At 35.3% G+C, this 27,757-nt stretch overlaps 5 protein-coding genes across 10 annotated transcripts; 3 read left to right on the top strand and 2 right to left on the bottom strand.

Moving 5' to 3' along the window:
• Positions 1-125: 125 nt before the first annotated feature.
• On the top strand, positions 126-3,765 carry LOC118046690 (uncharacterized). 5 transcript variants are annotated; one of them, XR_004687218.2, is made up of 5 exons: positions 126-402; positions 1,149-1,305; positions 3,023-3,151; positions 3,243-3,318; positions 3,511-3,765. XR_004687218.2 is itself a non-coding variant. In XM_035055675.2 (4 exons), the coding sequence occupies exons 1-3, from the start codon at positions 214-216 to the stop codon at positions 3,145-3,147; spliced, it is 471 nt and encodes a 156-aa protein (XP_034911566.1). In that variant the 5' UTR covers positions 126-213; the 3' UTR covers positions 3,148-3,151; positions 3,511-3,765. The 5 variants fall into 5 exon arrangements, 3 of the variants coding, with proteins under 3 accessions (XP_034911566.1, XP_034911565.1, XP_034911564.1); XR_012171358.1 differs by having other exon boundaries at positions 3,023-3,318; XM_035055675.2 differs by lacking the exon at positions 3,243-3,318.
• A 3,817-nt stretch (positions 3,766-7,582) lies between these two features.
• LOC118046679 (uncharacterized) lies at positions 7,583-8,065 on the top strand. The gene has a single exon (XM_035055657.2). The coding sequence runs from the start codon at positions 7,583-7,585 to the stop codon at positions 8,063-8,065; it is 483 nt and encodes a 160-aa protein (XP_034911548.2).
• A 1,140-nt stretch (positions 8,066-9,205) lies between these two features.
• On the bottom strand, positions 9,206-10,413 carry LOC118046680 (small heat shock protein, chloroplastic). Its single transcript, XM_035055658.2, has 2 exons — positions 9,949-10,413; positions 9,206-9,744 (listed from the first exon to the last, which is right to left on the bottom strand). The coding sequence occupies exons 1-2, from the start codon at positions 10,232-10,234 to the stop codon at positions 9,314-9,316; spliced, it is 717 nt and encodes a 238-aa protein (XP_034911549.1). The 5' UTR covers positions 10,235-10,413; the 3' UTR covers positions 9,206-9,313.
• Positions 10,414-13,587: 3,174 nt separating this feature from the next.
• On the top strand, positions 13,588-18,518 carry LOC118046706 (protein IQ-DOMAIN 17). Of its 2 annotated transcripts, none has more exons than XM_035055701.2 (6): positions 13,588-14,009; positions 14,088-14,417; positions 14,513-14,746; positions 14,830-14,979; positions 15,083-15,816; positions 18,220-18,518. In XM_035055701.2, the coding sequence occupies exons 1-6, from the start codon at positions 13,884-13,886 to the stop codon at positions 18,365-18,367; spliced, it is 1,722 nt and encodes a 573-aa protein (XP_034911592.1). In that variant the 5' UTR covers positions 13,588-13,883; the 3' UTR covers positions 18,368-18,518. The 2 variants fall into 2 exon arrangements, with proteins under 2 accessions (XP_034911592.1, XP_034911591.1); XM_035055700.2 differs by lacking the exon at positions 18,220-18,518 and adding an exon at positions 17,717-17,957.
• Positions 18,519-20,359: 1,841 nt separating this feature from the next.
• Positions 20,360-23,064, bottom strand: LOC118046683 (growth-regulating factor 7). Its single transcript, XM_035055661.2, has 4 exons — positions 22,379-23,064; positions 22,058-22,195; positions 21,504-21,930; positions 20,360-21,372 (listed from the first exon to the last, which is right to left on the bottom strand). The coding sequence occupies exons 1-4, from the start codon at positions 22,743-22,745 to the stop codon at positions 20,688-20,690; spliced, it is 1,617 nt and encodes a 538-aa protein (XP_034911552.1). The 5' UTR covers positions 22,746-23,064; the 3' UTR covers positions 20,360-20,687.
• Between the last annotated feature and the right edge of the window lie 4,693 nt (positions 23,065-27,757).

Genomic DNA, 27,757 nt, shown 5'->3' with positions numbered 1-27,757 from the left:
ATGTCGTTTTTCGGATCCATCGGATCGGGCCGAATTGCGATGGATACAGTCTTGGTCATAGCCCAAACACATGCTGGAAAGCTGGACACTTGTATACGGACGAAGACAACATAACTAACGTTAACCCAGTTCTGTTTCTCAAAGCACCAAGCCTCTTTCCCTGTCTCTCACCCTTTAGCGATTGCGTTTACAGAGAGGTTTGGCGAAGACAAAATGGAAGAGATTGAAAAAGGCAGCAAAGGAGGCAGTGAGGAGAGATGGAAAGGAGCTGTTGACAATCTAACAGAGATGACATCAAATCTTGATTCTCTTCAAAAGTTACTTATTAAAAAAGCTGTCTTTGTTGACGACGAAACCTTCTCCAAAGCCTCCCTCACTTCTGAACAAGCCCGCACTATCAAGGTATTGATCTGGGATCTTCCTATTTCGTGCAATCTTGATCGGATTGTTGTTAAATCATGATTCTTTACGTTGGTTTCTTCCGTTTGTCATGATCTTTGACCAGTTTCATAATCTGGGTTTTGCAAAGATAGTCCCCCCCCCCTCCATTTGTAGGTTTTCTGATGTAATGAATGCTTCGTTTATTTGACTATGAGTGTAAGAGTAGAATTACTGGATTTCTCCTGAACTTGTACAGTGTTGGCAATTTAAGTGAAAGTTTTCAAATGTTCTTGCTAGTTCATTCATTAGGGCACTTTGTTTGACCATTTGGAGTAAAAAAAGAGATAATTAATTTTGAATCCAAATTTCTTTGGACACCAAAATGTAACTGTTTACAGATATTTAACAAATGAAGTTATATGCGAAACGAAAATCTTTGCTAATAAATTTGACACTTACATCATGGGCTTGCAACCTGTTGGATCATGCCTGTATAAAGCTTTTGTCTAGTGATTGAGATTTCAAGCTAGTGATGCTGGTTTGCTATTGTGTATACTTACCTCATATGCCCAATCAACATGCATCTAGAATTTATTACTGGGTAAGTTTATAAGTAGAGTTGATTACTCCTAGGTTTGTAGCATGCTGTTTGATACTGTCTTTGTATCATGTGCAATCTTTTCTCTTGTTGCCTTAATGTCTGAGTTTTCCTTTTCTTTTTATCAAGGCAGCATCAAAATCATATACAGGCTATCTGTTGTGTGTAGGTTCTTGAACAACGGGTAGAGACTTTGGAAAGGGGACTTGATGCTGCCATCTCAGCTGCTGCTCGTGCTCGTGCAGAAAAGCGACAAGCAGAGGCAGCACAAAGGGCTGCTGAATTACGTGCACAAGAGATAACAAGAGAACTTGAGAACACCACAAGTATGTATGCCAGCTCTTCTTTTCAATACCCCTGGATGTCCAGTCAAATACTGCGCGCTGAGCCAGCCTTGTGCCTTGGCCTGAATTGACTTTTAATATAATGTAACCATATATCCCTATACGTGTATTGGCTACTCATATGCGATTTCTATTTTCAAATTTAGAGGGGGTCTTGCCTGTCTATTAGCACGGGAGGCATGGCCAAGAAGCTGCCAGCTGACTGCCCCCTTCCACTTGGCCCTTGAAAGAAAAATTAGGAAAAGTTAGCTTCATTCCCAGGTCAATCTGAATATCTGTGTGATGCAGCCAGCAAGAGTAGCATTTGTTTTCCTATTTGATTCTAAAGCTCAGGAAGGTTTTTGTGATTAATTCGCCGGGGCACTACTGTAGTTTTCAGATTTCTGGAAATTGTAGGTCTAGATTTCTAATTTAAAGTTCAGTAGCCTTCGGATTTTTTGGTTTGGTTTGGTTTTTCCTATTCTAAATAGGAACTATAGTGTTTTCTTATAAACAAGTTTAAATCTTTATTACACGAGGAGTACTAAAACATCAATGTATAGCTATGACATCTTTGGATAAGGACAAAAGGCCATATTTTCATAGAATTGCCAACACTTATGCTCTTGTGATTGAGTGATGCAATCAATTTTTGGTGCGAGTCCTAAGAACCATAGTTGAGATGATTAGGTCTCTCCCTCTAGGTGTAATTCCTAGAATCTGTACTAGTGTAAAGCTCAGTCTTTTACTTTCATCCGCGATTAAATTTCAAACCCGAAATCCTTTTCTTATTGGGTTTGCCCTAAAATGCCAATTTTCCAAACCCCAGCCCACCTTAATACACTTATGGGACAAAAAATCAAATCTGTTTTGTGTTTTCTACTGACAGTATTTATAATTCTCCTATGTGCTTCAAAGCAGAAACCCAAAGCATGGAAACATTTTTTTGTCTGGAATTTAGATTGTCAAGAATTTGCAATTGCATCATGGCATTCCAAATTTGAAGTCGAAGATATAAGTGCAATGCTATCTGTTATCATGGTCAGTAAAATGCTAAGCAGTGTATGAGAAATGGATTGATGAAGGAGTGGAAGTAATAACAGAGTGGTAATTGAATATGATTTAAAGTGCTCACGTGGATGGTTTATTTGTTAGCTTGAAAGTACTCTCTGCGGTTGAGACAGAGAGGGTCTATATTGAGGATTACTGGAGTCTATGCAGTGCAAGCAAGGTGACAGGTGGAATTGGTTTAGGAAAAGATTGGAGCTCACCAAGCCAAAGCTAAGATACCCCATCAATCTAAGATTAATTGGAGGATTCTTCCACTAATATCTCATTTGATCGTCTTCGTCACCTGTGATAAAAATAATGTCATGATAGCCATGATAATAATTGAAAATAAACTAGTAATCTCTTCATCTGTATACATTAAAGGTTAATTTGTGCAAAAATCTGAACAATCACTCCATCAAAGTCCTACCTTATAGAGCCTAAGCAAAGCCATGTAATACAATCCTATGCTTACTGCTACTTGCAGCACTTGGGTGTTTTTTTATTAGTTGATACTCGAAATCAGTGGGAACTTCAATGTTTTTCATTCTAACCTGTTTCTGGACATGATGATTAATCCCTTCCTTTTCAATTTTTTTTTTGGCAATTACTATATTAAATCTTCACTTTGACAAAATTTTAAGTACAATGTTGCTCCCCTTTTGTGCAGAGGTATTTGAATTGCACATGGAAGAGTTGCGTGCAAAGCAAGACGAGATTTCAAAGCGTGATGGTGACATTAAACTTTTGGAAGCAATAATTCAGACGCTTGGTGGAAAGGATCCCATTCTTTGAATGGGTAAACATTTTTTTTCCTTCTATTATGTAGATGAAAGTGTTCTGTAAAATGCTCTGTTTACACTGTTCATGCCTGACAACAAAATGTTTAGGAACCTAAGAATGTGCCCTCTTTGATACAAACATTCATTTACTTTTCGGTGTAACTCGAGAAGACAATTTCAAAAGGTAATAGCATCCTCTGGTTACATGATAGTGGCTAATGTTTCAATCCATTCCTCCTTTAACCTGTTTCATTGCAGACGTGACTCAGGATCAGGTCTGATACTTTGATCTCAAGTTTCATAAATAACAGTAGTGATTTTTCCAGTTAAAACTGTATATGCTTTTTTCGTAACACCCTTAATTTCTCTTTCACAGTCAATGAGCTAATGCAGCAAATGCTACTTGAATTGGTCTGACAATTCAAAGATGGCCTAGTTCAACATTCAAGCATTATTTCCTACAGGAGACCATTTTGTTTAGTTAAGATTTGGAGCTATGAGTTTTCGATTGTGTTTGAATCGGCAACGACCATGATTCAGTGAATTTGCAACAGGGTATTTTAAGCCATGAGTGATGGACATTTGAAGATATATCAAAAGGAATTGTGGACTTTGTTTTAGATTGTTACAAGCTAACCAAGTTTCCTGCCATGCTTGTAAACTCAGCCAATAAACACACCAATGCAAGTTAACTATATAGGTTACAAGTATGAAACTAAAGAAAAGGAAAAATAAATCCAATCTGAGAAAAAAAAATCATAATTATAAAGTTAATATAGAATCCATCCAATATTAAGATTCCTACAATATGATTATTCTTTCCTCAACTACGTCTTATATTCCAAATGCTGTATACAATTGTGAGAAATAAAAATCCTGTAAACTCTCTGATCACAGCACGGATGGCTTCTTTTGAAGGAAAAAAAAGGATTGACTTAACTTGGGTTTGCAAAAGTGGACTCGAACATATCTAGATGGAGAACCAAAAGGAGTGGGAAGACTCAAATTTCAGGGTCTCACCTCACCTTCGTGTTCATTCCAATCTTTCATTCGATGACTAAGAAGACCTGGCTAGCCAGTGCCAAAATGGAGGTTGGATCTGGTGGAGGTGTCTGCTTCAGCTGAAGAGTCAATAGATTAATTAGCAAGTCAACCACTTTCAGTGATCTTATTATAGTTAATTAATCCTTAGTACTCTGTGGATTCTAGGAAGATTTTTGTCACCATCCTTCATTTTCCACCATGAGATGATGGCATTTTCTTGGTGGAGGCTCCTACAATACCTAGCAAGATCACTTCAAGCAAGTTTAGCTCTGAAGTTATGTCATCATTAAATTTTTACCACAAGCAGATTAGCAGTAGGAGCCTGTAAATTCTGCAACTCTACGTATAATCATCTCTTGCGTCACACTTGAGAATAAGTTCAGAAATGGATTATGAGTATGATCTTCCAAGCTCAACAAATTTGTTATTTCTTGGAGGAATTTTAGTTTACTCTAGAAATATTCATTTATCTCAAATTTCCCACTCCAAAACATCTTTGCAGAAGTTTCGTGTTGAAGTTCACAGAAATGATCCAATTGAACAAGATACACAACACGGATCGGATCTATACACGAGAAATAGGTTTTTTTACCAAATTAGTTTCTTAAATAATATAAATTATTGATGAAGTAGTTTAATTGACATTAGGAGAAATTCATTGAGATAGATATTTTAAAATGAATATGTTACCTTGACAAATATAATATTGAGATCACATAATCACTTGTGGCAAGCATCTTTCTAAAAGAACCAAGGGTGTGCAATATTGTTCATCATCAAATCGTGCCAGAAAATCTCCAGCTACGAGTTCTAGTAGTCAAGATTTCTTTTAAATGCCCTACCATGTTAAATCATCAGCCAACTTCCTGTTAGAACCACCATTATAATAGATATTTTGTTCACCAGATCCTTGATATTATGTGTCAACTGCATATTTGCATCAGCAAATGTTTGGTCTGTAATTATTGATTCAATTGGTGTACAAACTGATCAGTTTCAGAAAAAGACACAAATAATCTTCCTCTTATTTCTGTCTATATACGACCAAATCCAACATTATATGAACCACTAATCAAATGCTTAGAATGTAACAAGTGCAGATCTAAAAAAGATACGTACATGAAAATTATTAAATATTTTTTTTCCAGGTGTATTATAGTATCTTATATAAATATTTTAATATATATTTTTATATCAAGACCCGTACTACCTGTAAATTATTAAATATTTTTTCTTCATTGAGTTGGTTGAACTCATCCTTTCATTTTAATATTATTTCAGGTTCTTCTTTTCCGTTAACAGGTTCACCTTTAATTAAGAGTTCCTGCAATTTTTTTTTTATGTTGGTATGCCTTGCTTGTTTCTGCAGGATTTTTTTTTTATTTTTTGTGGTTTAATATCTTAGACACTCCATTATTACATTATTTTCATTCAAGTTTATATTATCATTTCAAATATTAGATTTTATTTAATGTAATAAGTATTTTGAATTATGAGTTGTTTTTATTGGTTTTGAGGAATATTTTGAAAGATTATATGAAACACTTTGAAATCCTTATATAGTTTGTTTTATGGTATGTATGTTCTGAGGCTTAACATAGGTTAGATGTCCTTATGACACCGCTCCTGCATTGCCGATTATGAACCTGATATTTGAGTCGTGAGACATTAGATCCCCTAATAAGTTGATCCAAATATAAATAAAAAATTTAAATAAAATAAGATTAAATAAATTAAACAATTTAATTTATTATCAATTCAACAATTGATTGACTTGTATTTGAAGATCAAGTATAATGCTTAGCAACTTGTCATGATCCTCTAAATATTAGAAAAGTTATAAGTGGTTTGACTTACCTTTTCATTAACTAGTTTTCCAGCGTAATTATTATCCTTCCATCAAGACTATTCTGATTTAGACATTATAGTATGAAGTATGTCTGCATTGTCAAATCATGTTAGTTCTCAACATTATAGTCATTGATTATTTGAATAAGATTTTGAAACTCTTTTCGAAACTCATTCAACCTTATCAAAGAATTTTACAATCAATATTATTTGAAAATAGATAAAATATATTTTTTAATTCACATAAGGTGATAAATCATCTCTCAATTACTCAAATATCTTTATATAGTTTATATTATACCCAATATCTACTTCTTTGTTACCCTTGATTAAGACCACGTATGGTTAGAATCAAAACATAATACTTCATATATAATATAACTTAATACTCTTAAGTACTCTAAGAATTACTTACACAACTATCACATGATTCTTTCTATAGTCATAGTTGATATCTCCATATAGAATTCTCTTGCAAGTCAGTTTGATATACAAGTCGTCTGACAAACATCATATTAATTCTAGGTATTATTCATACTTTAGTTTATGAGAGAAGTTGTTTCCTTTCATAAAGGAAGAGACATAATATATATCGATCTTAACAACTCTAATTAATATCCAGTCTTAATAAAACAATGACCAAGAACATTTAAGAACAATGATTCGATTCAATAAAAATCTTATAATTATAACAACTTTATATTTTTTTTTATAAAGTATTTTTACCCCGTAGACTATATTTTTACTCTAGTTCATTAATTAAATATTAGATTTATTAACCAAATATAAATAAATATTAAGGATAAAAAAAATCCTTTATTAATAATAATTATATTTTACATTAATAAATCAGTGCTACATGTATCCAAACGATTAACTATAAGATATATTCACTAACATTATGTTGTGCCACTTGTTTGCAGCACTGATTGTGTATTTGATATTGTGGTGTATTATGCTTTTTTAAAAGTATTTTTCACATAAAAATATATCATAATATTTTTTTTTTAATTTTTAACATTAATAAATAAAAGTTAATGTTTTTTTTAATATATTTTTTTAATGCACCTAAATACAGTTTCAAATGCAAAAATGGTGTCTAAATCTTACATTACATCATTTTACCAATTGTAAAATTGGTAACAAAGTGAGTTTATTATTTTTAATCTTCTGAAATCATTTTACATTTATCAATATTATTTTTTTAAAATAATTTCAAAGCTATATTTTTTACATCTGATATATTTTAAAAAATTATATTTTTTCGACCTTCACTTCTAGATGTATAAAATGAAAGGTAATGGCATAGAAGAAGAGCGAGACTAAAATTCCAACTTCCACTAACCGACCCTGTCTTGCATGCGTCTTGACAATTTTTATATCTATTTTGCCTTTCTTAAAAAAAAAAAAAAAACGTCCCATTGCTTCTCTTTTATCCTTTCTAAATTCAATTTTTCCATATCTCTCCCTTCATTGCATACAACAAAGTAGAGGAAATCCCTCTTCTCCTCTTGAAATCTTTTGAAACTTCCATGTCCATCTTTTCTTGGAGAAAAATGGGCAATTGTTTAGCTCATTGTGTTAGACCTCCCTTAATAGGTTCATGCATTAGAATTGCTGAAGCCAAGCAAGAGAAAGTTTTGCAGGTCGTGAAAACAGATGGAAAGGTTTTGGAATTCAGCACTCAAATTCTTGTGAGAGATCTCTTGGTGAACTTTTCTGGCTCGGGAATTGGGCTAACACAGGAAGGAATAGAGGAGCATCATCTGCCACCAGGTTACAAGTTAAACCTCGGAAATGTTTACTATCTTCTTCCTTCAGCTCCGGTGATTTCACCTGTGATTGACGGAGACGATCAAGCCAGTGGAGGTGTCAAGAGGATTAAAGTTGTTATCACAAAGCAACAGCTTCAACACCTTTTGACAAAGGAAATATCTGTTGAGGAGTTTCTGTTGGGCAGAGCGGAAAAAGTTCTTTCTCTTGATTCTCCAAGAAACTGGAAGCCATATCTGGAACCAATTCCTGAAGGGTCTGAGTAGATAGCTTCGGAATGTACACTTCAGGTACTGGATTTTCTCTTGTGTATCCAACAATTACGAAGTTACCATGCAGATGTACTTATTACTTAGCCAAAGATGGAGAAGATGTAAAAAGAAAAAAAGAGAAGCAATATAGAAAGAATTCTCCAGCAGAATCTTGAATGATTCTCATCTATTCTGTTCTCAACGTGTTCTTGCTGGATTAATTTCTTGAAATAGAAAGTAGGAGACGATTCTCTGATATATTCCTGCTATTTTCATGATGCAAGTTTATTACCTGAGAAATATTGGTTCATCTGGTCCACATGGCCCCCCTTTCCGCGTGCATGATTCACACCAATGCTGTGTTTGGTTAGTGTGGACAAAAATTAAAAAAAAAAAGACAGATACATGTTTTGGAGAAATTTTATCATTTCATAACAAGACATATCTCTTTTATCTGAACATTTGACATCGTTTTTTCTATATATTTGAAGATAATAACCAAACATTACCTAAAATTCTGATTTAGACCATCATGGGCAGTCCTCGATCAACTAGAGGCATATTGCAAAGTAATATTATCAAGTGGGGTGAAAATGAAACGAGCCTTAAAGATTGAACATTTTCAAGTGGGGTGAAAACTAAATGAAGGAAACTTTTAAGAGAAAATTGAACATTAATTACCAAGTCGTAGGTTGTCTTTCCTTCCAAGTTAAGGGACGAGAGAAGAATTGCATTATTGTCGGTTTTTCAAGACCTATCTAGCAAGTTGAAGGCTAGAGAATCTTCATCTACTAGACATTTGCGTAAACAATGTCCAAAAATGCAGGGGCAAACCAGAATGGTAACTCCTCTGCCCATCCCGCATTAGTTTGACTCTAGCTCGAATGGTTCCTTTCTTACTTTCGCAGAAATGTTTCAAGATTTGAGCATAAGAGATGATCAAGTGTTTCATAGTTGTTCATATTGTTTATACACTGAATGTAAATCTATATATACCAGATTCTTATGTAACATAGATGCGTGTGCATATCCGACATAAATATCCACATCAAATTTGACTATTTTTTTCTTAATTTCTTTTATATATTTAGAACTTCAGATTAATTGCTCCTGGTATCGGATATGGTTGTCCGAGGGAAGCAACATAGGCAATAATTGAGAAAGAGAAGAAGCAAGACATTACATCTTCAAATACAATACAAGGACTGAAAGTTCTTACAAAACAAAAGCACTATACATGGTACATACTTCCTATAAGATTTTTCACTGGATTTGTACATCAATGACCTTAGGTTCAACTTTGGTCTTAGGAATGTTAATGAATAGAACTCCATTTTTCAACTCAGCCTTGATCTTATCCTTTCCACAATTATCCGGCAGCCTAAGCCGGGTATCATAAGAGCTGACGCTGCTACGAGACCATGAATCATCGCCAGCTTCTTCCTTCTTGTGCTCTCCTTTAATAACAAGCACATCATCCTCGACCGAGACCTTGACATCCTCCTTAGACAGTCCTGGCATGTCGAACCTCATCTTGATCTCATGTTCCTCGTCTTTGATTTCCCATGGTACACGCACATCTCCTCCTGTCCTGTTCCTGCTGCTAGGAATTGTCAGTGCATCATCGAACAGTCGGTCCATTGTGTCCAGCATTTGACGCATTGTCCTCATTGGTGACAATGGATCCAACAAACCTGTGATTGAGGACAAGTTTCAAGTCATTTCAGATCGTTTTTGCCATTGCATATGTTCAACATTTATAAAAGATGGATGACTTTTACTATTAAAGAAAACTAAATAAATAGTAAAACTGAAAAGTCTTCACAACCAGGCCTGATCGAGCATATTTAAGATCGTTCGGAAAGGAGAGAAAAAAAGAAGAAGGAAAAACTACTTACCGAATGGGGAGACATCAACAACTAATTTCCGAGGCCTTCTCTCAACTGCTGTCCCTTGGTTGTTTCCTTGCTGATTGACATGCACGTCCACTGAAGTATCCTTGTGATCACCGGCAGCTTCTGCTCTCACCAAAGCCAACCTTGAAGGCTTAGCAGTACTCTTGCCAAAGCCACCCCTTGATGGAAACGACACTGAGCAAGGAGTTATTGGCTTAGTTGAAGGCACAACTTCGCCTTTGCTTGACAACAAAGGTGCAGATGACCAAGACAATATTGACGAAGCCATTGCTAAATTAAAAAAATATATATATGCACCAAGTGACAACCAAAGAAACTGTGGCTAGTGGAAGTGGCTGTGTACAATATAGTTTGCTTTTTTGATATGCTCTGATTAAGGAGCTTTGGATTGTGAATATATAGAGCTAGAGGGCAAAAGAGATAAGGGAAGTATGGAGAAGAGTCTTGAAAGTTTGAGAGTTCTCGAGCTAACTCAAAGAAACACCTAGAGTTTTGTCATCATCAAACATCATCCATACTAGATTTTCTACTTCGAGTCCTTTTTCTCATTCCTTCGGGAAACATCCTTGTACTTGCTGTACATGGGCAGGCTTTGTGGGATGTAACAGTGTCTGAATTGCAGCCCAATTGTCTTTTGTTTCATGATCCAAGCCCACATGATTTTAGACACCAGTGACATCTCTTTGAACTTGGATTCTTCACTTGTGGTTGTTTTTGAACAAAACCTTGGCTTTGGTACACAAGAAAATGGTGGTATTCTCAGTACAGTATCCTTCACTGGATTCTCTGTTTCCTATCAGGACAGCCTACTTTATGTACAGTAGATTCTCGCTGAATATATATATAGGATCCTAAACCCTAAACACTACAAAAGAAGTCTTGAATAGTAATCCGGCCATCCCATCTTCGGACAAACTCTCACAATTAATCATTTTGAAGAGCTGTATATAACCTATTCTTTTTGGCTAAACAAGCTATTATCTTAGTATTTTTTTTTTATATTTTCTCAAAATCAAAATCATTGTATAATTTTTATTTTTATTTTTATTTTTTATGATGAAAAACTTAGATACACACCCTTTGGGTGCCCATCAAGTACATTTCAAACAAATATATAGAACTTATTCGAACTCTTAAGAAAGGAGATACCAATATCTATAATTGTTAGAAAAATCAGGTAAGAAGGTAGGAATTGAAGCATGGTGGACTCCTACCGTAGGAGTTAACCCTATTTCAGACTTATATTACAATACTTTTGATATATATATATATATATATGCTAGTGTAGATATAATTTTAGAGGCTTCAAAAATAAATATTATAATCCTTTCTTGCTTTCATCAAAATGCCAGACATGCTAAGGGTAAAAGGGAAGCATCGACGGTAAACATGTTTTTAAAATTCAAAAAAACATCAAATCAAATAAAGGTAATTTGAATTGTCATTTTACATGACTTAAAACTAGGTCATATATACAGAGTTAACATTGAAGACATCCAGAAAGTGTCGACTGTCATTGTTCTTGAGCAGCAATCATGAATTCCAACCCAGTGAAATATCAATGAATCACAAGTAAATTTAACATGTCCCACATGAGGCAATCACCCTACAAAGATCAGAGAATCCAAGGCACTTAATATTTGAGCAGCTCATGGAGTCTTATAACTCACAAGTCCCTTTCCGTGTTTGTCACCATCTTTCCCATAACCAAAATCTCCATAAATAGCTTGGCAAAGTAAAAGAAAAAGAGAAGGCTGAGAGAGGATTTATAACTGTTTGACTGGTCCATGGATATGGGACAAACAGTATCTTTCAAGCTATAAACAAGGTCTACTTCCACTACTACTATTACCCTAATCCCTATACCCATACCCTAAACTAGGGTAGGTCTACATTTGAGTCCCCAAATTCTCCACAGCCAAATCCCAATATAGCTGGTCAAAAGGGCTCTTGCCAAACTGCCTAGAAAATGACCACAACAGCCCTGAAGATCCTCCTTGCTTCATCCCCATTGGAAGATCACTAGAACAAAACATATTGTTCTCCTCTTCTCCACAAATCCCAACTCCCCAAAATCAGAAATGTAATCATGTAGAAAGCAACCATGGTGGTAAATAAATAAATAAAACAAAGCAAAAGCACTGCCCGCTCCTCCTCTCTTTTCTTTCACTATAGGAAACACTATCCAGCTTTCAGCGTTCTCGAGGGAGTTAATTATAAATCAGACCCTATATTTTAACAAAATAAATCAATCCATCCTCAACATTTTAGGAATTCAATATTTAATCCCTGTATATTTAAAACCATTCTTTCCCACTTCATTTCCCTTTTCTTTCTCAGGAAATGCTTGGAAAAAGAAAACACTAGATACTAGGGGTGTTCAAAAAAAACCGAATAACCGAGAAAACCGAGAAAATTTAACCGAGAAAAACCGATTAAACCGATTTGTAAAACCATAAAATCTTGCCGGTTCGGTTCGGTTTCGGTTTTAAAACTGAAACCGATGAACCGAACCGAGCAATTAACCTAACCCTAACAAATTGCCCCGCCCTCCACTATCCATCTCAAAACTGATAACACAAAAAGCCGCCGCCCTCCACTTTCCATCTCAAAACTCAAAAGCTAAGTCATCCACCCACATCTCCATCTCTTTGGCTTCTCTTTTTATTTCTGTGCACCATCTTCATCTCTTCCGCGCAAGCTGAACAAAAACACACATCTCGATCTCCTTGGCTTCTCTTTTTATTTCTGTGCATCATCTTCATCTCTTCTGCACAACCCATATCTCTTCTGTGCAAGCCAAACAAAAATCAACATCTCCATCTCTTTGGCTTCTCTTTATTTCTACGCAAGCTGTCATCAAGATCTGGTTCGTCTTCTTGTTAAATGGGTAAAGAAGAATAGAGATAGTCAAAGTGCTTTTGATATTTAGTGTTGTTTGCATTGGCTGCTGAGCTAAAAAAAAAGCTTTCATAGCAAAAATTAATATTAATTTTATATGTGCAACTTTGGATAAAAGTGTGATTATAAGTTACAATCGGTGCTCATGGAGAAAGCTAGCCTCCACAATCTAGTTTGTCCTTTTCTTTTGTTTTGTAAATTTCTTTATCAACAAATATTCTTATTAATCGGGATGCTAAAACTTTTGAGGCTTTGCTTTGCTATATTTGCAGGATTTGAACAAGATTCTGGCTAAACCGAACTGAAAAAAAAACCCATATATGATAGGATTGGATTTCTCGGTTTTATGGAAAAAAAACCGAATTTCACCGAACCGAACTGGTCCGGTTTGAACCGGTTTTCGGTTCGGTTCGGTTTAAATTTTTCAAAATTTAAGTTACTCGGTTCGGTTGGTTTTTGTAGTCTGAACCGAACCGAACCGAACCGTGAACAGGTAGATACAATGGTAATGGTGCGGTTTTTTGGAACAAGAAGCTTATAAATTAAGCATGGTCAGTATTAGACAAAGAGCTATTTATTTAGTTTTGATATTATAGGGACTAGATATTTCTTGAAATAAACTACAGGGACTAAGGTAAAATTAACACTTCTCGAGGGTACCCACTCTTTGATGTTGTCTCCAACTGTCTGACACAGAACTATTTAGGGCTCTCCATGCCACAAGAAAACACCATTTCTTTTTAGCATTGTATCCTATGTCCATATTATTGTTAACCTTTTGCATTTTTGCATTATAGACAATGCACAGAACCTGTTCCCAAATGCATGGACTAGCTCTACCCTTCTTGCAGAATGCAGGCTAAATTATTTGTTCTATACATTTATTTCTCTGTGCGTCTTGCATTTAAACATACCAACCACTCAAATCTGTGTGTGTAGCTCTAGACTATTTTTTTTTTTTTTTTTTTGCCTTTATATCTAGCCAAGTTTTTTGCTTTAGTACTATCGTCTGCATCATGGGGAAGATTGGAGGAAGTTCTTGGCTGAGTGCAGTTAAAAGGGCTTTTTGGTCTCCTAGTAAAGAGAATGATAAGAGAAGCAGCAGAAGGAGAGAAGATCATGAACAAGAGGAGGAAGAAAAGGTGAAGATTCTTTTCTTGATTAGTAATTCCTTTGTAATACAATAGCTTATTGACATAGAAAAATGTTTATTTGTGCAGAAGAGAGGGAAAAAAAGATGGATTTTCAGGAAATTTTCAAATCAAGAAACAGTAATACACCATTGTGAAGCAAACGCCACTAACAATATTACAGCAACCACCAATGCTGCTACTGCGGTTGCTGCTAATAATAGTACTGTTAGTTCTGAAGCTGCTGATGCTCAGCAAAGACATGCCCTTGCAGTGGCCATGGCTACAACAGCAGCTGCACAAGCAGCAGTTGCGACAGCTCAAGCAGCTGTTGAAGTTGTTAGACTCACCAGGCCTCCCTTTTTTGTCAAGCAACACTTTGCTGCCATTGCTATACAAACAGCTTTTAGAGGATATCTGGTAAGTAATTAGCAAGAGATCAGTAAAGAGAAATAATTATATATCTCTTAATCTTAAGAGCTTTTTTTTTAATAATGGTGGTTGTGTTTTTGAAGGCAAAGCGAGCTCTTAAAGCACTTAAGGGGTTAGTGAAGCTGCAAGCCTTAGTGAGAGGCCATAATGTTAGAAAGAGAGCAAAAATGACTCTTCAGTGCATGCAAGCTATGGCGAGGGTGCAATCTCGGGTGTGTGAACAGCGTAGAAGGCTTTCCTATGAGGGCAGCACAAATTCCATCTTCAGTGATCCAAATAGCTTGCGGGGATCAAATCTTGCTGAGAGGAAATCTGCTGTAAGAAATTTTGTTTAAGATATGTACATCATCATACTTCAGCGTCAGCTTGTTTTGATTGGGTTCTTAACAATGAACTGCAGTGCTGGGATGGAAGCAGCACTGCTGATGATTGGTTTCATTGCAATTACCATCCTAAAACACTTGAGGAAATTCAGTCAATGTTCCAGGAAACAAAGGAAGTGGTTGCCTTGAAACGTGAAAAGGCTCTTGCTTATGCTTTCTCTCAACAGGTTTTTGACCACTCCTTGCCCTTAATTTGATCTAGTTCCTTTTATTTTTGTCGGCAATGGCAACTTATCGATCATTCGATTAAAATTCCTGCATTAATGATAGATATGGAGACCGGGAAGAGACTCGTATGCAAGTGAAGGAGAGGTAGAAAAGAACCCAAGATGGCTTGAAAGGAGGGGAACGATAAAGGAATGGGAGGGAAGAGGGATTGCATTCCGTGATCAATATCACAGCAGAGACCCTGTCAAAACTGTTGAAATGGACACCTCTAGACCTTACTCTTACTCATCACCTAATGCTCGTAAATTGCATCAACATTATCACTACCAACAACACAGGCCTAGTTCATATTCAGTTACCTCTCCTCTTCAAAAAAACCACAACAATCTCTCACAGCCAACCACACCATCCCTATCCAAAACAAGAACACTACTTCAAGTCCATTCATCCAGTCCTCGTTTCCTAAGAGAAAGCAGAAACCGTGTAATGGGAGAAACTACCCCATCCGCTACTTCAAAGCCCAACTACATGACTGCCACTGCATCTGCCAAGGCTAGAATTCGATCACAAAGCGCACCAAGGCAGAGAGCTTCAACCCCGGAAAGAGAAATATCAGGTTCAGCCAAAAAACGCCTGTCTTTTCCGGTGCCTGATCCGGCAAATAGCAATGAGGGTTCCGTGGTTAATGATTATAACCTGAGGAGCCCAAGTTTGAAGGGCATTCATGGAGCCAATATGGTAATGGAGCAAAGGTCTAACATGTCTTCTTGCTACACAGACAGCATTGATGATGAGGTCTCTCCTCCTTCAACTAATGATCTTAGCAGGTGGTTAAGGTAAGCCATTATTCGCAGTGAGTTATTCTTTAGTCCCTCTGTGTTGAATGAAGTCATAACTTAGTCCTTCATAGTTGAAAACATATAAAGGAGTCCCTTGCTCCTTGTTGACCGCGACCTATCAATAGGTCTTCTCTCTAACCTCTCGCTCTGTTGGTTTTTCTCCGAGAGTTTAAATTTTCAACTAGTACAATATTTGAGATTAATAAAACCGACGAACGTTTTCAATAAGAGAGAGCGGTCAACAGGAGCCAAAGGATTAAGTTATAAATTTTCGAACATAAACGACTAAGTTATGATTGCATTGAAAACTTAGGGACAAAACAATGATATACCATTCAAGAACACAACAGGCTTGGCCATATTGAAGATGCTAGAACTGGAGTGAGTTGAAGTTGAAAGAGGAGAATAAAAAATCCAATATGTTCATCATCAGAATAACCCTAGTAGACGTTAAGAGAATTAAACCAATGCACATCAGTCTTTCAGCAGCTTTTTATAGTATTATGCACTGCCTTTATCAATGCTGCTGCAACCTTGAAAAAAGCAAGTACATTATTGGTTTGATGGAGACATGTCTTAAGCATCAATTTAGTCAGAGATGTCATTAAGAACTCAAAATCTCCAGCTTGACTGTAGGAACCAAATGCCCCACTTTGTCCGTTCTACTAATTAATTGCAATCAGTAATTTAGCTGGCCGACGGTGGCTGTGACTGTGAGTGCAACATTAAGTTCATTGTATGATAAATTTGGCAAGTGAGTTCACTGCAACTCAGTCATTGTTATGATTTTCCTTCCTAACGGCTACCTTTCAAGGCAAACAAAATCACATATTATATTGTGTGTATATATATATATATATATATATATATATATACAGCTAGAGAAAAGGGAAGTTAATGCCTTGCATGTTGTTTCCTTTTTCAGTGACTTTATGTCATTGACATGCTGCACTAGGCTACAGTAGACTCTTATAATATTAAAGTGTAGGCAAGGCAAAGATTCTCTTCTCTTGGTTTTTATCCATATCAAAGTTAGAGCCATCCAAGCATGCATTAACATGAACAGGGATCCAATGTATTCCATGTTGCAAACTACAAGACGCATGCAGATATCGAAGAAACCCCTTTTAGTAGTGCTAACTGCTAAGTTTTGGTGCTCTTCACCTCTGTCTGTCACCTCCGTATAGTATATGAAATATAAATATAACGAAGTCCCGCCTTGCAACAAAAACAAAACTCAAACAAAGGCAAGTTGAGGGACTTTGGAAAAAATAATAATAAATCATTTCAAATGTTTCAAGCTGAAATCCCACTGTTTGTTGCTAATGGTTGTTATTACAGAGTCTACTTATGCTTTTCAATCTCTGGAACACAAAGAATCTCCTCCAAGGCCATCAAAATTTCTTCAATCTAAAATATCATACCATATCTTTATTTTTTATGTATATGTGCGTTTTTTTAGTCTGAAGAAGAGACTTCACACTTGACGTAGGATTGACACAAATTATTTACATATATTTTATAAATAATTAACCCTGGGAATGATTTCATATATAAAACAATAATATACTAGAGTTAATAAACAATTATTGCATGTCGCATTGGGTGAAAGCAACAAATGAAAAATAAAGCATTGATGAAGCTTACAAAACAGTAGCTAGCATCATCGAGCCCGTCAAAGCTTGAGCTAGTGAACTTTAAGAACCGGACATTAATGAAAATCCACAAAACAGTGGCATCATCAAGCACATAAAAACTTTTATGCAAGACAGGCGCATTAGAGTCTTTGAGCTCAAATATATCTAAAATTTCTAATTCTGAAGGAAGAATGTGTGCGGAGACTATGGATGAAATCAAGTTTCTAATTTCCTGACTAGTTCGTGAAATGAAACTTCAGGTCTAAGGTGACTGATGAGGACCGAGGAGGGCTAGAAAGCAGCGGCAAAGAATCGGCGGCAGCAGGAATTTCAGGCAGGAGAGCCGGTGCAGGAATCCTTGCAGGGGTGAAAATTTATGAAAAAAGTTGGAATTTTAAAACCACATGACAATTTTTTATTTATGTACAAGCACTGAATCTCAAACTTATTAATGCTTTTCCCTACTTCTAATAAATCAAGATGACTAAATTAAAAGGATCCTCTTACTTGTGAAGAAAAGAAAGAAGAATCTAGCAAGTCGGTATAGGATTTCGGTCTGGGGCATCCTCCCCTCCTTTTTAAACCCAGGAATCTAACAGTGGCATCATCAAGCACATAAAAACTTGGATGTAAGACAGGCGCATTAGAGTCTTTGAGCTCAAATATATCTGAAATTTCTAATTCTGAAGGAAGAATGTGTGCAGAGACTATGGATGAAATCAAGTTTCTAATTTCCTGACTAGTCCGTGAAATGAAACTTCAGGTCTAAGGTGACCGATGAGGACCTTGGAGGGCTAGAAAGCAGCGGCAAAGAATCGGCGGCAGCAGGAATTTCAGGCAGGAGAGCCGGTGCAGGAGTCCTTGCAGGGGTGAAAATTTATGAAAAAAGTTGGAATTTTAAAACCACATGACAATTTTTTATTTATGTACAAGCACTGAATCTCAAACTTATTAATGCTTTTCCCGACTTCTAATAAATCAAGATGACTAAATTAAAAGGATCCTCTTACTTGTGAAGAAAAGAAAGAAGAATCTAGCGAGTCGGAGGATGAAGAAGAGTTGTCGAGATGAGCGATGGAGGAGGAGGCAATTCCTTGCGAAGAAATCGATAAAGAAAAGGAAATTACAGCACGCAGAAGTTACTTTCTCACTGCGCTTGTCATGATGCTCATCTTAAAGAACAGAAAAGAAAGGTTGCGCACGCCCAAAGATATATTTTATTTTATATATATCGTTGCAAGTAAGTTTTTAATTTTAAATATGAATAATTAAATATAAATAATTATTTAAAGAAGCATGTATCTAATTGTTTCATAACAATTTTTTTAGAGAATAAAATCTAAATGTAATTTATCGAAAAAATTATGTTTCTTTCCCTAACATTACATTATTATTTTCACATATGTACATCCATTGTACAATTATTAAATATCAACAGTATTTTAGTATTATAATGCATTAAACAATTTAAGAGCCGGTTATTTCATCTACGTGATTCATATCTTAAATATATTTGTTTTTGTAAAGGTGTTTTTAAGTTGAAAAAACAAGAAGTTTAATACTTTTTTTTTTATAGGGGTGAGTAAAAAAATATTAAAAAACTGATTAAATTGAGAAAATAAAAAAAAAATTGAAAAACCGAACTGTAAAAAAAACCGATTAAAATTTTAAAAAAACTGACCACAATTTGTTTTGATTTTATAAGCTCGAAACTGAAAAAACTAAATCAAAGCCAAACCGAACAAAAAACCCGAAAAAAAAAACTAAGCCAAACTGAAAAAACAGAGTCAAACCAGTTTGAATCGGTTTTTATTCTAAAAACCGAAACCTAACCGAAATTAGTCGGTTTGAACCGATTTCAGTCTGGCTCAGGGTTTTTTTAAAAAAAAAAAAATTGATTTGGTTATTTTTTTTATAAAAATCAAACCAAACTGAAAATGATCACCCTTATTTTTATATATTTTTTTAATATATTAAAATTATATAAAAAAATCATTTGAGAATCATCAATTGAATACCTTTCAAGTTTAAATCCACTTTAAAAAAAAAAAAAAACATTTTCAAACTACAATCAAAATATATTACGAAAGACACCCGCCATCTCTAATCTCTACTTTATAAGAAATTAATTCTCACAAGTCTTCTTTGATGGCCGCAGTTTTCGAGGGCTTTTTTCCTCAACAACATGCCATGTCCGTCTTTGTTTTCTTGCGGCATAGTTTTGGCACCAAGAAATGGGCTTCCTCCCACCCCCTCTTCAAGGACATAAAATATTGGGCCCTTTCCATTTTCTTCATGTTTCCTTGAGGACTTTGGGAAGAAAGCAGGAAAGTGTGAGGCCGAATTTTTAATCCAAATCCAACTTTAGTCTACTGACATTAATCTTCAGTAGTTTTTGGTTTTATATTTGTTTACCTTTTATTTTTATATTTTAAGTGAGATAATTTTTAATATATATAATATAAATAAATATGTATGTTAATTATAAATAAATATTTTGAAAAATTTTAAAACACCTTTTTTTAAAATTATGGATGAGTTAAAACCTGGATGATGTATTCCAATTTTCCATGAAACTTTGCGTGCCCAAGAGAGAAAACATAAGCATCTCATGCTTAACATCATCCATTTGTGTTTTGTCATGTTCCAGCCTTCCAGGCACAGTAGACTTTGGACTTCACTGATTATTTCCGATGAAGCAAGTTCGAGACTTCTCGATTCAGATGGTTTATAATAAACTTCGGATGCTCCACCGTGTAAACTAAACCAAAGATTAGAAGTTTGGGGACAATATCTTGGTGCTCCACCACAAAGAATCATGGTACAACTTAATCATTAGGTAAAACAGCTTGAAAATGTGAGCACTGATGGACACAGAACAGGTGAGGGAGATGTCCTCATCATGTCAAAAAGAAGATTTTTCCATAAAAAAGAGAAGATATTTTCCGACAAGAGGGCTAGACAAGTCTCCCTCACTAATAACAGAAGGAGAGCCCACCTTCATTTCCAAGAGCAAGAGAACAAAACATCATCAACTCTACAAACTTCTTCCTACAGCACCACACATAATCTAAACAAAACTCCATTCAGTCGTCCAAAAGACAACTTCAAGAGGTCACAAAATAACCAACTAATTCAAGAACCACCAAAACCATAAAAATATATCAAGCTTATAAAAATATATTGCCCTTATGGCCTTGTGTGCCCTTAACTAGCTAGAGAGTGGCAAATTTAGCCTTGATTTAACCAAAGCATGGCAGTTTCAGGTTTGGTCCTTGAACTGGCAAGAGTTGGACTGCTATTACCACTGCTATCAGAAAATGAGGCAAGTGTTTTCTGCAAAACCCCTGATGGAGAAGAGACTGTAGTAGCTGGAGGACTAATAGAATCACCATTTTCCATCATTGAAGAAGATTGATTGGTTCCTGTGGTGTTGCTTGTCCTCAGTTGTAACACCTCTGCCAAGGGGCCACCTGGGGTGCTGCTGGTGTTACCGCCTTCTTCATTTCGATCTGATTTGATTAGGCCTAAACCCATTCGGATCTGACCCATTTCATCATCAGTAGACCTATTGCTTCCCATTGATAGACTGAGAGGGGAAAGATGGAGCTTCCCATCTGAGGAAACAGAACTTGTGTTTCTAGAAATTGCATCATTAGACCATGCATCAATAAAACTCCTTGGAGCCTCATCAAGAAACAGACTATATTGATTGCTTTGTTGGTCTTCTCTAGCATTAAAATTTCCAAATGAGTTCAAATTCAAAGACTCTCCTTGGTAATGCTGTTTGAGAACAGAAGCACTGTTAAAGGAACCTTCAGTAGCTAGTTCAATTTCTTTGTGCACTAGATGTGGCCATTGTTGATCATTTTTGGCTATAGGACCAGCTTCCCCTTTCAACATCCAGTCCAAGCTCCTTAAGCACAAAATCACCAAAAATTAGGGACTAATCAAGGAAAAAAGAAAAAACAAACCAGTTTCGCAAATCACAGCGTAGATTTCCCTCAAAATAATGACTAATTACTAAAATCTAAAGATCAAACCAACCTGGGTTCCTTGAATGTGGAACCATAGGCTCCATTAACATCAAAAGTTGAAGTCTTCTCGCTGGTTTTGTTTACAAAAACTGGGGCCTGGATATATGGCTGAGGCATAGGCATAGACCCAAAAAACTGATCGTGAGAGGCAGAGCCACTGTTGCTGTTGTTGATAGTGGGTTTTGAAATGGCCACGGTAACAGGAGCTTCTGGACAAATAGCAGGATTATGGCGGTTCTTCTTGTTGTTATTGCTGCTAGCATTGAGTTCCACATGCTTTCTTGAACGGGGTCTGCCTCTATGCATATGACGCTCACAGTATTTCTGATCAGGTGCCACATCTCTTGAGCACCTCCATTTCTTCCCATCTGTTCTCCTACACCTCCCTGGCTCTAGATCTGCCCCATTTGAGAACCTTACAGTCAATCCATTCCCCACTGCATGTGCTCAAAATAGCAAAAATTAACCACAAAGATTGCAACTTTGATGTACTTATGAATAACCCACCAAACCAAGAATATTCATCAAGAAAAAAAGAAAAGATATTGAGGGGTTTAGCGTTACTTCTTGGTGTTGGAATTAGAAATTGAGGAGGCACAGGGACTGAGGCCGTTATATAGTTGTATATCATGGCTTGTCTTTCAAGCTCTTTCCACTGTGTATTTGTAAAAGGAAACCCCAAAGACGCTGCCATATTGCCTCCTGCACTTGGCAAAAGAATTCACTGTATTTGTCAGTCCACACAAACCTTGACTCTTGCTCTCATAAAGGTCCAATCTTTGAAAGTTGAACAGAGAAAATGAGAGAGACACTAACAAGGAAAAACAGCTAGAAGTGGATAATATACTTAATGAAAGGAAAAGGAGAGAGAAATTTTTCTTCAACCTGGGGATCTGAAGGCAGAAGCTGCCGTAGAGATACTTGTTTCAGAAATGTCAAAAGACTGAAAATTCCTAACCCCAACTACACCGCCACTGGTAGCACCACCAGCAGCAACACGGTATATACGATCACTTATATAGCTCATCAAAGACTTGTTTATATCACATGATGATGTGGGACCATTGTCAAACATTGGACGGTGGTGATTAACATGAGGAACCATCATAGGAGTACCAGAAGGAAATGATTGATGATGATCAATAGGTTGATGTAGCTTCACACCAAAATCAACATTACAACTACTAGTAATAGTGTTTATTTCCTTAGCTACCTTGTTTGAAACGTTTAAGCCATCATCTGTTGTCATCATAATGAAAAATAAAGAAGAATAATTTTTTTTTTCTCAATTTAGGAAATCCCCTTTCCCATAAAACAAACCACAAGAACCTTTCTTGCACACAAATTTCAACCTTCTCCAATTTTCTTGCTTATGGGGCTTTCTTTTTAAAGAGACCAAAACAAGCTAGACTACCTTCTTGTGCCCCATGTCTTTAATTTCAAGCATATATGGGCTTGTCTTTATTTCTGAAGAAGAAAAAAACTCTCTGTATATCTCTCTAGGGGGTGGGTGGGTGGGGTGGAGTCATGTAGGCTTGATGTGGGATTTGATGATAGAGGAATGGGTTGCCGCCATTCTTAGCCTTTGCTTTGCTTCCGTGCTTCCAACATTCGCGATCTTGAGGCGGGCAGTAGTAGTAGACAAATTAGTAAAAGCGAACCCTCTCTCATCATTATTACCCTCTGTCGTTTTCTGCATGTAAAAGCTAGCACAGCCGTACTAAACCCATCACCTTTTCCTCTGTATTTTGGTGTTTTTTTTTTAATTATCCCAGAAAATTTAAAAATAAAAAATAATATTATTTTAAATTTTTTTAGTGAAATAATTTAATTTGAAACGAAATGTCTATTAAATATCATATCTTGAAAATACAACCATTACATGTCGCGCTTTTAAAACTTGATAATTTAAAATAATATATTTTACAAGAGTGACATTAATTAAAATATAAACAAATTTAAAACCATATCAAACACACATTGTTATTTCTTTCTTGTGAAAAAATACCTTTAATGCCCTCACTTTTCTCTTAAAAAACCTATTAAACACTTGGTAAAAATAATGATTACAATTGGTTAGATCAACATAGTGATTATATATCATAGTGGGTTGCATGAAGAAATTGAATATTTACAAAGATGTTTCATGTGATTATTGACGAGTACTATATGATTTGGTGCATGATTATAACATGATGGGTTATATCTATGGATCCCAAGCAAGTTTCTCAACCTGAATATATGCAATACAAGCAACAAGACGAGTATATTCATCATGCAAGTAATAGATTTTTTATGATTAATATACGTTAACTGTTGAGTTTTATGTATTTATATTTTAATTTAACATTAATATTTTATTAATATTAGGTTGACTTCTTGCTACGGGAAGGTCGGGAGGACGCATCTTATCCTCGTAGTATTGATGAAGAAAGCAAAGCTTTACACCATATCATCCAGGTGGTTAAGGCAGCGTTTGGTGCTGCGTTTGCACCTGCGTTTTGCCTAAATATGAAATTTGTTTTTTGTTAAAATTGAGTTCGGTTTGTACTTTTTGGATCGTTTTGATGTGCTGATGTTAAAAATAATTTTTAAAAAATAAAAAAAAATATCATTGGCATGCTTTTCGGCACGAAAAGCTATTTAAAAAGCAACCGCTACCACACTGCCAAACACGCTCTAAATGTTTATCGAACTGGATTTTAAATCTTTGAAGAGAGGCTAACTCCTTATGATGTCATAGCAAAGGACAAGGCTACTCAAGCAAGAGTAGAAGCTGGATTCGGTCGTGCTCCTAATGAGTCTAAATCATCTAGTAGACGACATAGACATGGATAAATATATGAATTATGTTTATATATTTTAGCATTATATGAATATTATATTATTGAATTGTTTTATATTTATTTTTCATGTATGTATGTGTGTGTGTGTGTAATGCATTCATAAGGCTACTGTGATTATGAAATATGAGAATGTATTGAGTTTGGTTAGAATTTATTGATTGTAGTTATTGTAGTTTTTTGCAGAGTTTTTAAGCATGACAAAAATTCAGGTATAGTTTCTATATAGAAAAAACTCTATCTGAATTTTGATGAAATAGTAAATATCTTAACTCTCTAAACTCATTAAGTAAATAAAATTTTAGATTAACAAAAACTATAATTTTATAAAAAAAATTAGGCTTAAAACATGAAAATGACACAAAATTTTATAGTAGCCTTAAACGGGTCAAATCGTTTTGCCTACAATCTAAATGTTTTATTAAATGTTTGGTTGTTTCTTAAAACGGTCTCCTTAAAAAATATTATAGTTCAGAAATGCAACATTTCTCATTAGTGTCGCCATTATGAACTGTTAAAACGCAACATGTATCAAATATCACGTTTATGAATCATGATATTATTAAAATATTATATTTTTGAATTGCGATATTTTTAAATTATGTTATTTTACCAAAACTTTTTCATCTTGTGCTATTAAAATATTTAATTATATTTTGGGTATTAATTACCCAATTTATCTTTATATTTATATTTTTTTTTGTTCGGTATTTGAACACACCCACCCCATCTTCCTCCTCCATAACCTTCCATCTTTTCTTGACCGCCGTTCAGCACCAGCATTGGAAATTGACATGTCTCAAAAATCTTGCTTAACCAATTCTCTATGAAATCAAAGATTGCTTTTTGACAAAGTCGGATGATTAGGGCTTTTTGGGATTGCATTTGAAAGCGCTTTTCATAAAATTTGATTTTTTTTTTTTTAGCTTGGGATGTTTTCAAATCATTTTAATGTGCTGATCTCAAAAATGATTTTTAAAAAAATAAAAAAATATTATTGGCATGCTTTTCTAAGTGAAAAACACTTTGAAAAGCAACAACAACCACACTCCCAAACACCCTCAAGTGTGGTTTATTAATTACAAGTTTAGCTCTTCAAGTTTTTCTAATGTTTAACGTTATTCTTTCACATTCTAACGTTTCAAATTTGAGATTTAAACCTTAATTAAATGGAAGCATACGACATTAATCATCTAACTATAACCCTTCAAGTTTCTTTTTGTTTGAACCAAACCCTTTTAAGTTATTGCTACATCAATTATGATTATGTATCAAGAAATTCAAGAAGCTTAAGAGTAAGATTTATGTGTTTGATGATCAATTAATCTCATGATTTCAGCAATTTTATTCCTTCTTCATGGCTAAGGTAACTGGTAACTAATACTCGGTGCCTGTTAAGCTAGAGTTGTTGGTAGTTGATACCTATAAAAGATCTTCTTTTATATATTTAAGAACTCTTTAATACTTAACTATGCATTTTTTTTTATAGAAAAAAGGAAAAGATAATTTAGAGAGAAAAATGAAATTATGTGTTAAGAAAATATATTCAACCCCAAGAGATTGCCCCCCTCCTTTCAAGGATCCAAAGTTTTTTTATAGCCCATAATTTTTATCATTTTATAAAAGAAAAGATTAAAAAATCATTATTTTTTAATAGCATTAAAACATCTTTTATATATCAAAGAGAATAAATATTTCTGACTCGTCAAAATCTCATGGTTCAATATAAAGCTTAACAAGATTGTCAAAGTCATATGTACTTGAGCTCAACACTTGGTTGAGTCCGGGGGTGATGAGTTCGATTACTTACACGGTCCATATGTACTTAGGCTGAGCATTTGATTAGATTTAATGATGTTGAGTCTGATAGTTTACAAAATTTATATATACTCGGGTTTAGCGCTTGTATAAATTTAAAGATATTAAATTTGGTAATTTGTTAAATTTATATATGCCTAGACTCAGTAATTAGTTGATCGGAAAAAAAAGGCTATAATTTTTTAATGTTTTTTTAATGTAATTATCTTAAAAATAAAAAAATATTATTTTAATATATTTTTAAATAAAAATTATTTTAAAAAACAACTTCACCTTCTTTAAAGTACAAGACGAACATCATCATCAGTATTTCTGTCGTCATGAACACCGTTAGAGGCACAGACACCACTCCTCGGGAGATGCACAAGGCCATAGATGGGGGCCACTTCGAGGTCCATTGAATGTGATGCATTAACAAATTGTACAGCCTCCCCTCCCCTCCCCTCCATTCCATGGCCACACTTGATTCATGCACCGCTTGCCCTCTCCAGTAAGTGCATCCTCCATTATTATGCTCAGATTATCCATTTCTAGATAGAGGAGGAGGATGCACCACCCTTCGCCTCCATTCAAATACATAACTTTTGATATAAAAAATTATCGAGCTAGAGAGTATTATCTCCATTTTTATATTTAAAAATATTAAATATCTGTAACCTTCTTTGTACAGGTGAAAAGGCTCATGTATCTAGATAAATGAAGATGGAGCCCCACGATTGTCGTCCCTGTCAGTACCCTGGCCATGGGAGAGTGCAGTTCAACCATCACACAGAGAGTGAGGCTAGAATATCAATGTAGTGGAAATTAAGATGTGGATGTGACCAGACATGAGAGGGTGGGGCTGTGGTTGACAAAGAGAAGGAGAATTCTTGGGCATGCGACAACGAAATTATTAGTTTTTGATTGTTGTAATCTATGTTACAAAATAGGGTCCATTGACGAGACATGTCTTCGATTCGCTGGCTGCTTGGGGATGACTTGCAGGCTGAAACAAAACCGGCCATTGATCCGCTCTCGAGCTTTCTTTATTAACTCAACTGGGTTTGATGCTGTGTGGTGATTTTGAATTACAAAAAACATTGCTCCCATTTTTTTGTACTTGGATTACAGAATGGATCATTCACGTCTTTTCAATGTACTTTTTTTAATCTACAAGTAGTCATTTCCGAAAGCTTCAGAAATTGCAATATTCATGAATCTCCCCAGTTAATCTACACAAGGACCATACATTTGTATTTACAGAAAGAAGGTAGACAATATTGCTAGTTGCTCCATCCCAAGTCGACCAAGATTGTTCGAGTGTTTGATCTTACCTTTGAATCTCTCCCATCAAAGGTGAATTTTATAATAAGATTGTGTGGAAGTTGAGGCAGCAGGTTCCCAAGGAAGATTTCCAAAGGTATGGGAGGGGATAGCTTTTAAAAAGAGGGCCATGGCCATGATCATGAAGCAAGAACAAGGGCAGACATATAGCAATAACATTAATAAGGCCCTTCTCTATGGGAGGTTGGAGAAGACAGACAGAAGCAGAATCATGCAGTAAGCCAAGCCAAATAAACAGCCTTCTCTTCCTCCTGGATCTTATGAAACACGGTGGTTAGTG

The sequence above is a fragment of the Populus alba genome, chromosome 12 (genome assembly GCF_005239225.2).
Source record: "Populus alba chromosome 12, ASM523922v2, whole genome shotgun sequence".
NCBI lineage: Eukaryota > Viridiplantae > Streptophyta > Magnoliopsida > Malpighiales > Salicaceae > Populus > Populus alba.
Note: the sequence above shows the minus strand (reverse complement) of the source record. Positions and strands in the feature narration are given on the sequence as shown.

Excerpts from the sequence above, each read along its gene's own strand:
- LOC118046690 (XM_035055675.2), top strand. The coding sequence starts at position 214 with ATGGAAGAGATTGAAAAAGGCAGCAAAGGAGGCAGTGAGGAGAGATGG. Across the intron at positions 403-1,148 it reads AACAAGCCCGCACTATCAAG|GTTCTTGAACAACGGGTAGA; the intron begins GTATTGATCTGG and ends TGTTGTGTGTAG. Across the intron at positions 1,306-3,022 it reads AGAACTTGAGAACACCACAA|AGGTATTTGAATTGCACATG; the intron begins GTATGTATGCCA and ends CCTTTTGTGCAG.
- LOC118046679 (XM_035055657.2), top strand. The coding sequence starts at position 7,583 with ATGGGCAATTGTTTAGCTCATTGTGTTAGACCTCCCTTAATAGGTTCA.
- LOC118046680 (XM_035055658.2), bottom strand. The coding sequence starts at position 10,234 with ATGGCTTCGTCAATATTGTCTTGGTCATCTGCACCTTTGTTGTCAAGC. Across the intron at positions 9,745-9,948 it reads TGTTGATGTCTCCCCATTCG|GTTTGTTGGATCCATTGTCA; the intron begins GTAAGTAGTTTT and ends CCTCAATCACAG.
- LOC118046706 (XM_035055701.2), top strand. The coding sequence starts at position 13,884 with ATGGGGAAGATTGGAGGAAGTTCTTGGCTGAGTGCAGTTAAAAGGGCT. Across the intron at positions 14,010-14,087 it reads AACAAGAGGAGGAAGAAAAG|AAGAGAGGGAAAAAAAGATG; the intron begins GTGAAGATTCTT and ends TTATTTGTGCAG. Across the intron at positions 14,418-14,512 it reads CAGCTTTTAGAGGATATCTG|GCAAAGCGAGCTCTTAAAGC; the intron begins GTAAGTAATTAG and ends GTGTTTTTGAAG.
- LOC118046683 (XM_035055661.2), bottom strand. The coding sequence starts at position 22,745 with ATGATGACAACAGATGATGGCTTAAACGTTTCAAACAAGGTAGCTAAG. Across the intron at positions 21,931-22,057 it reads TCTAATTCCAACACCAAGAA|TGGGGAATGGATTGACTGTA; the intron begins GTAACGCTAAAC and ends GAGCACATGCAG. Across the intron at positions 21,373-21,503 it reads TCCACATTCAAGGAACCCAG|GAGCTTGGACTGGATGTTGA; the intron begins GTTGGTTTGATC and ends TTTGTGCTTAAG.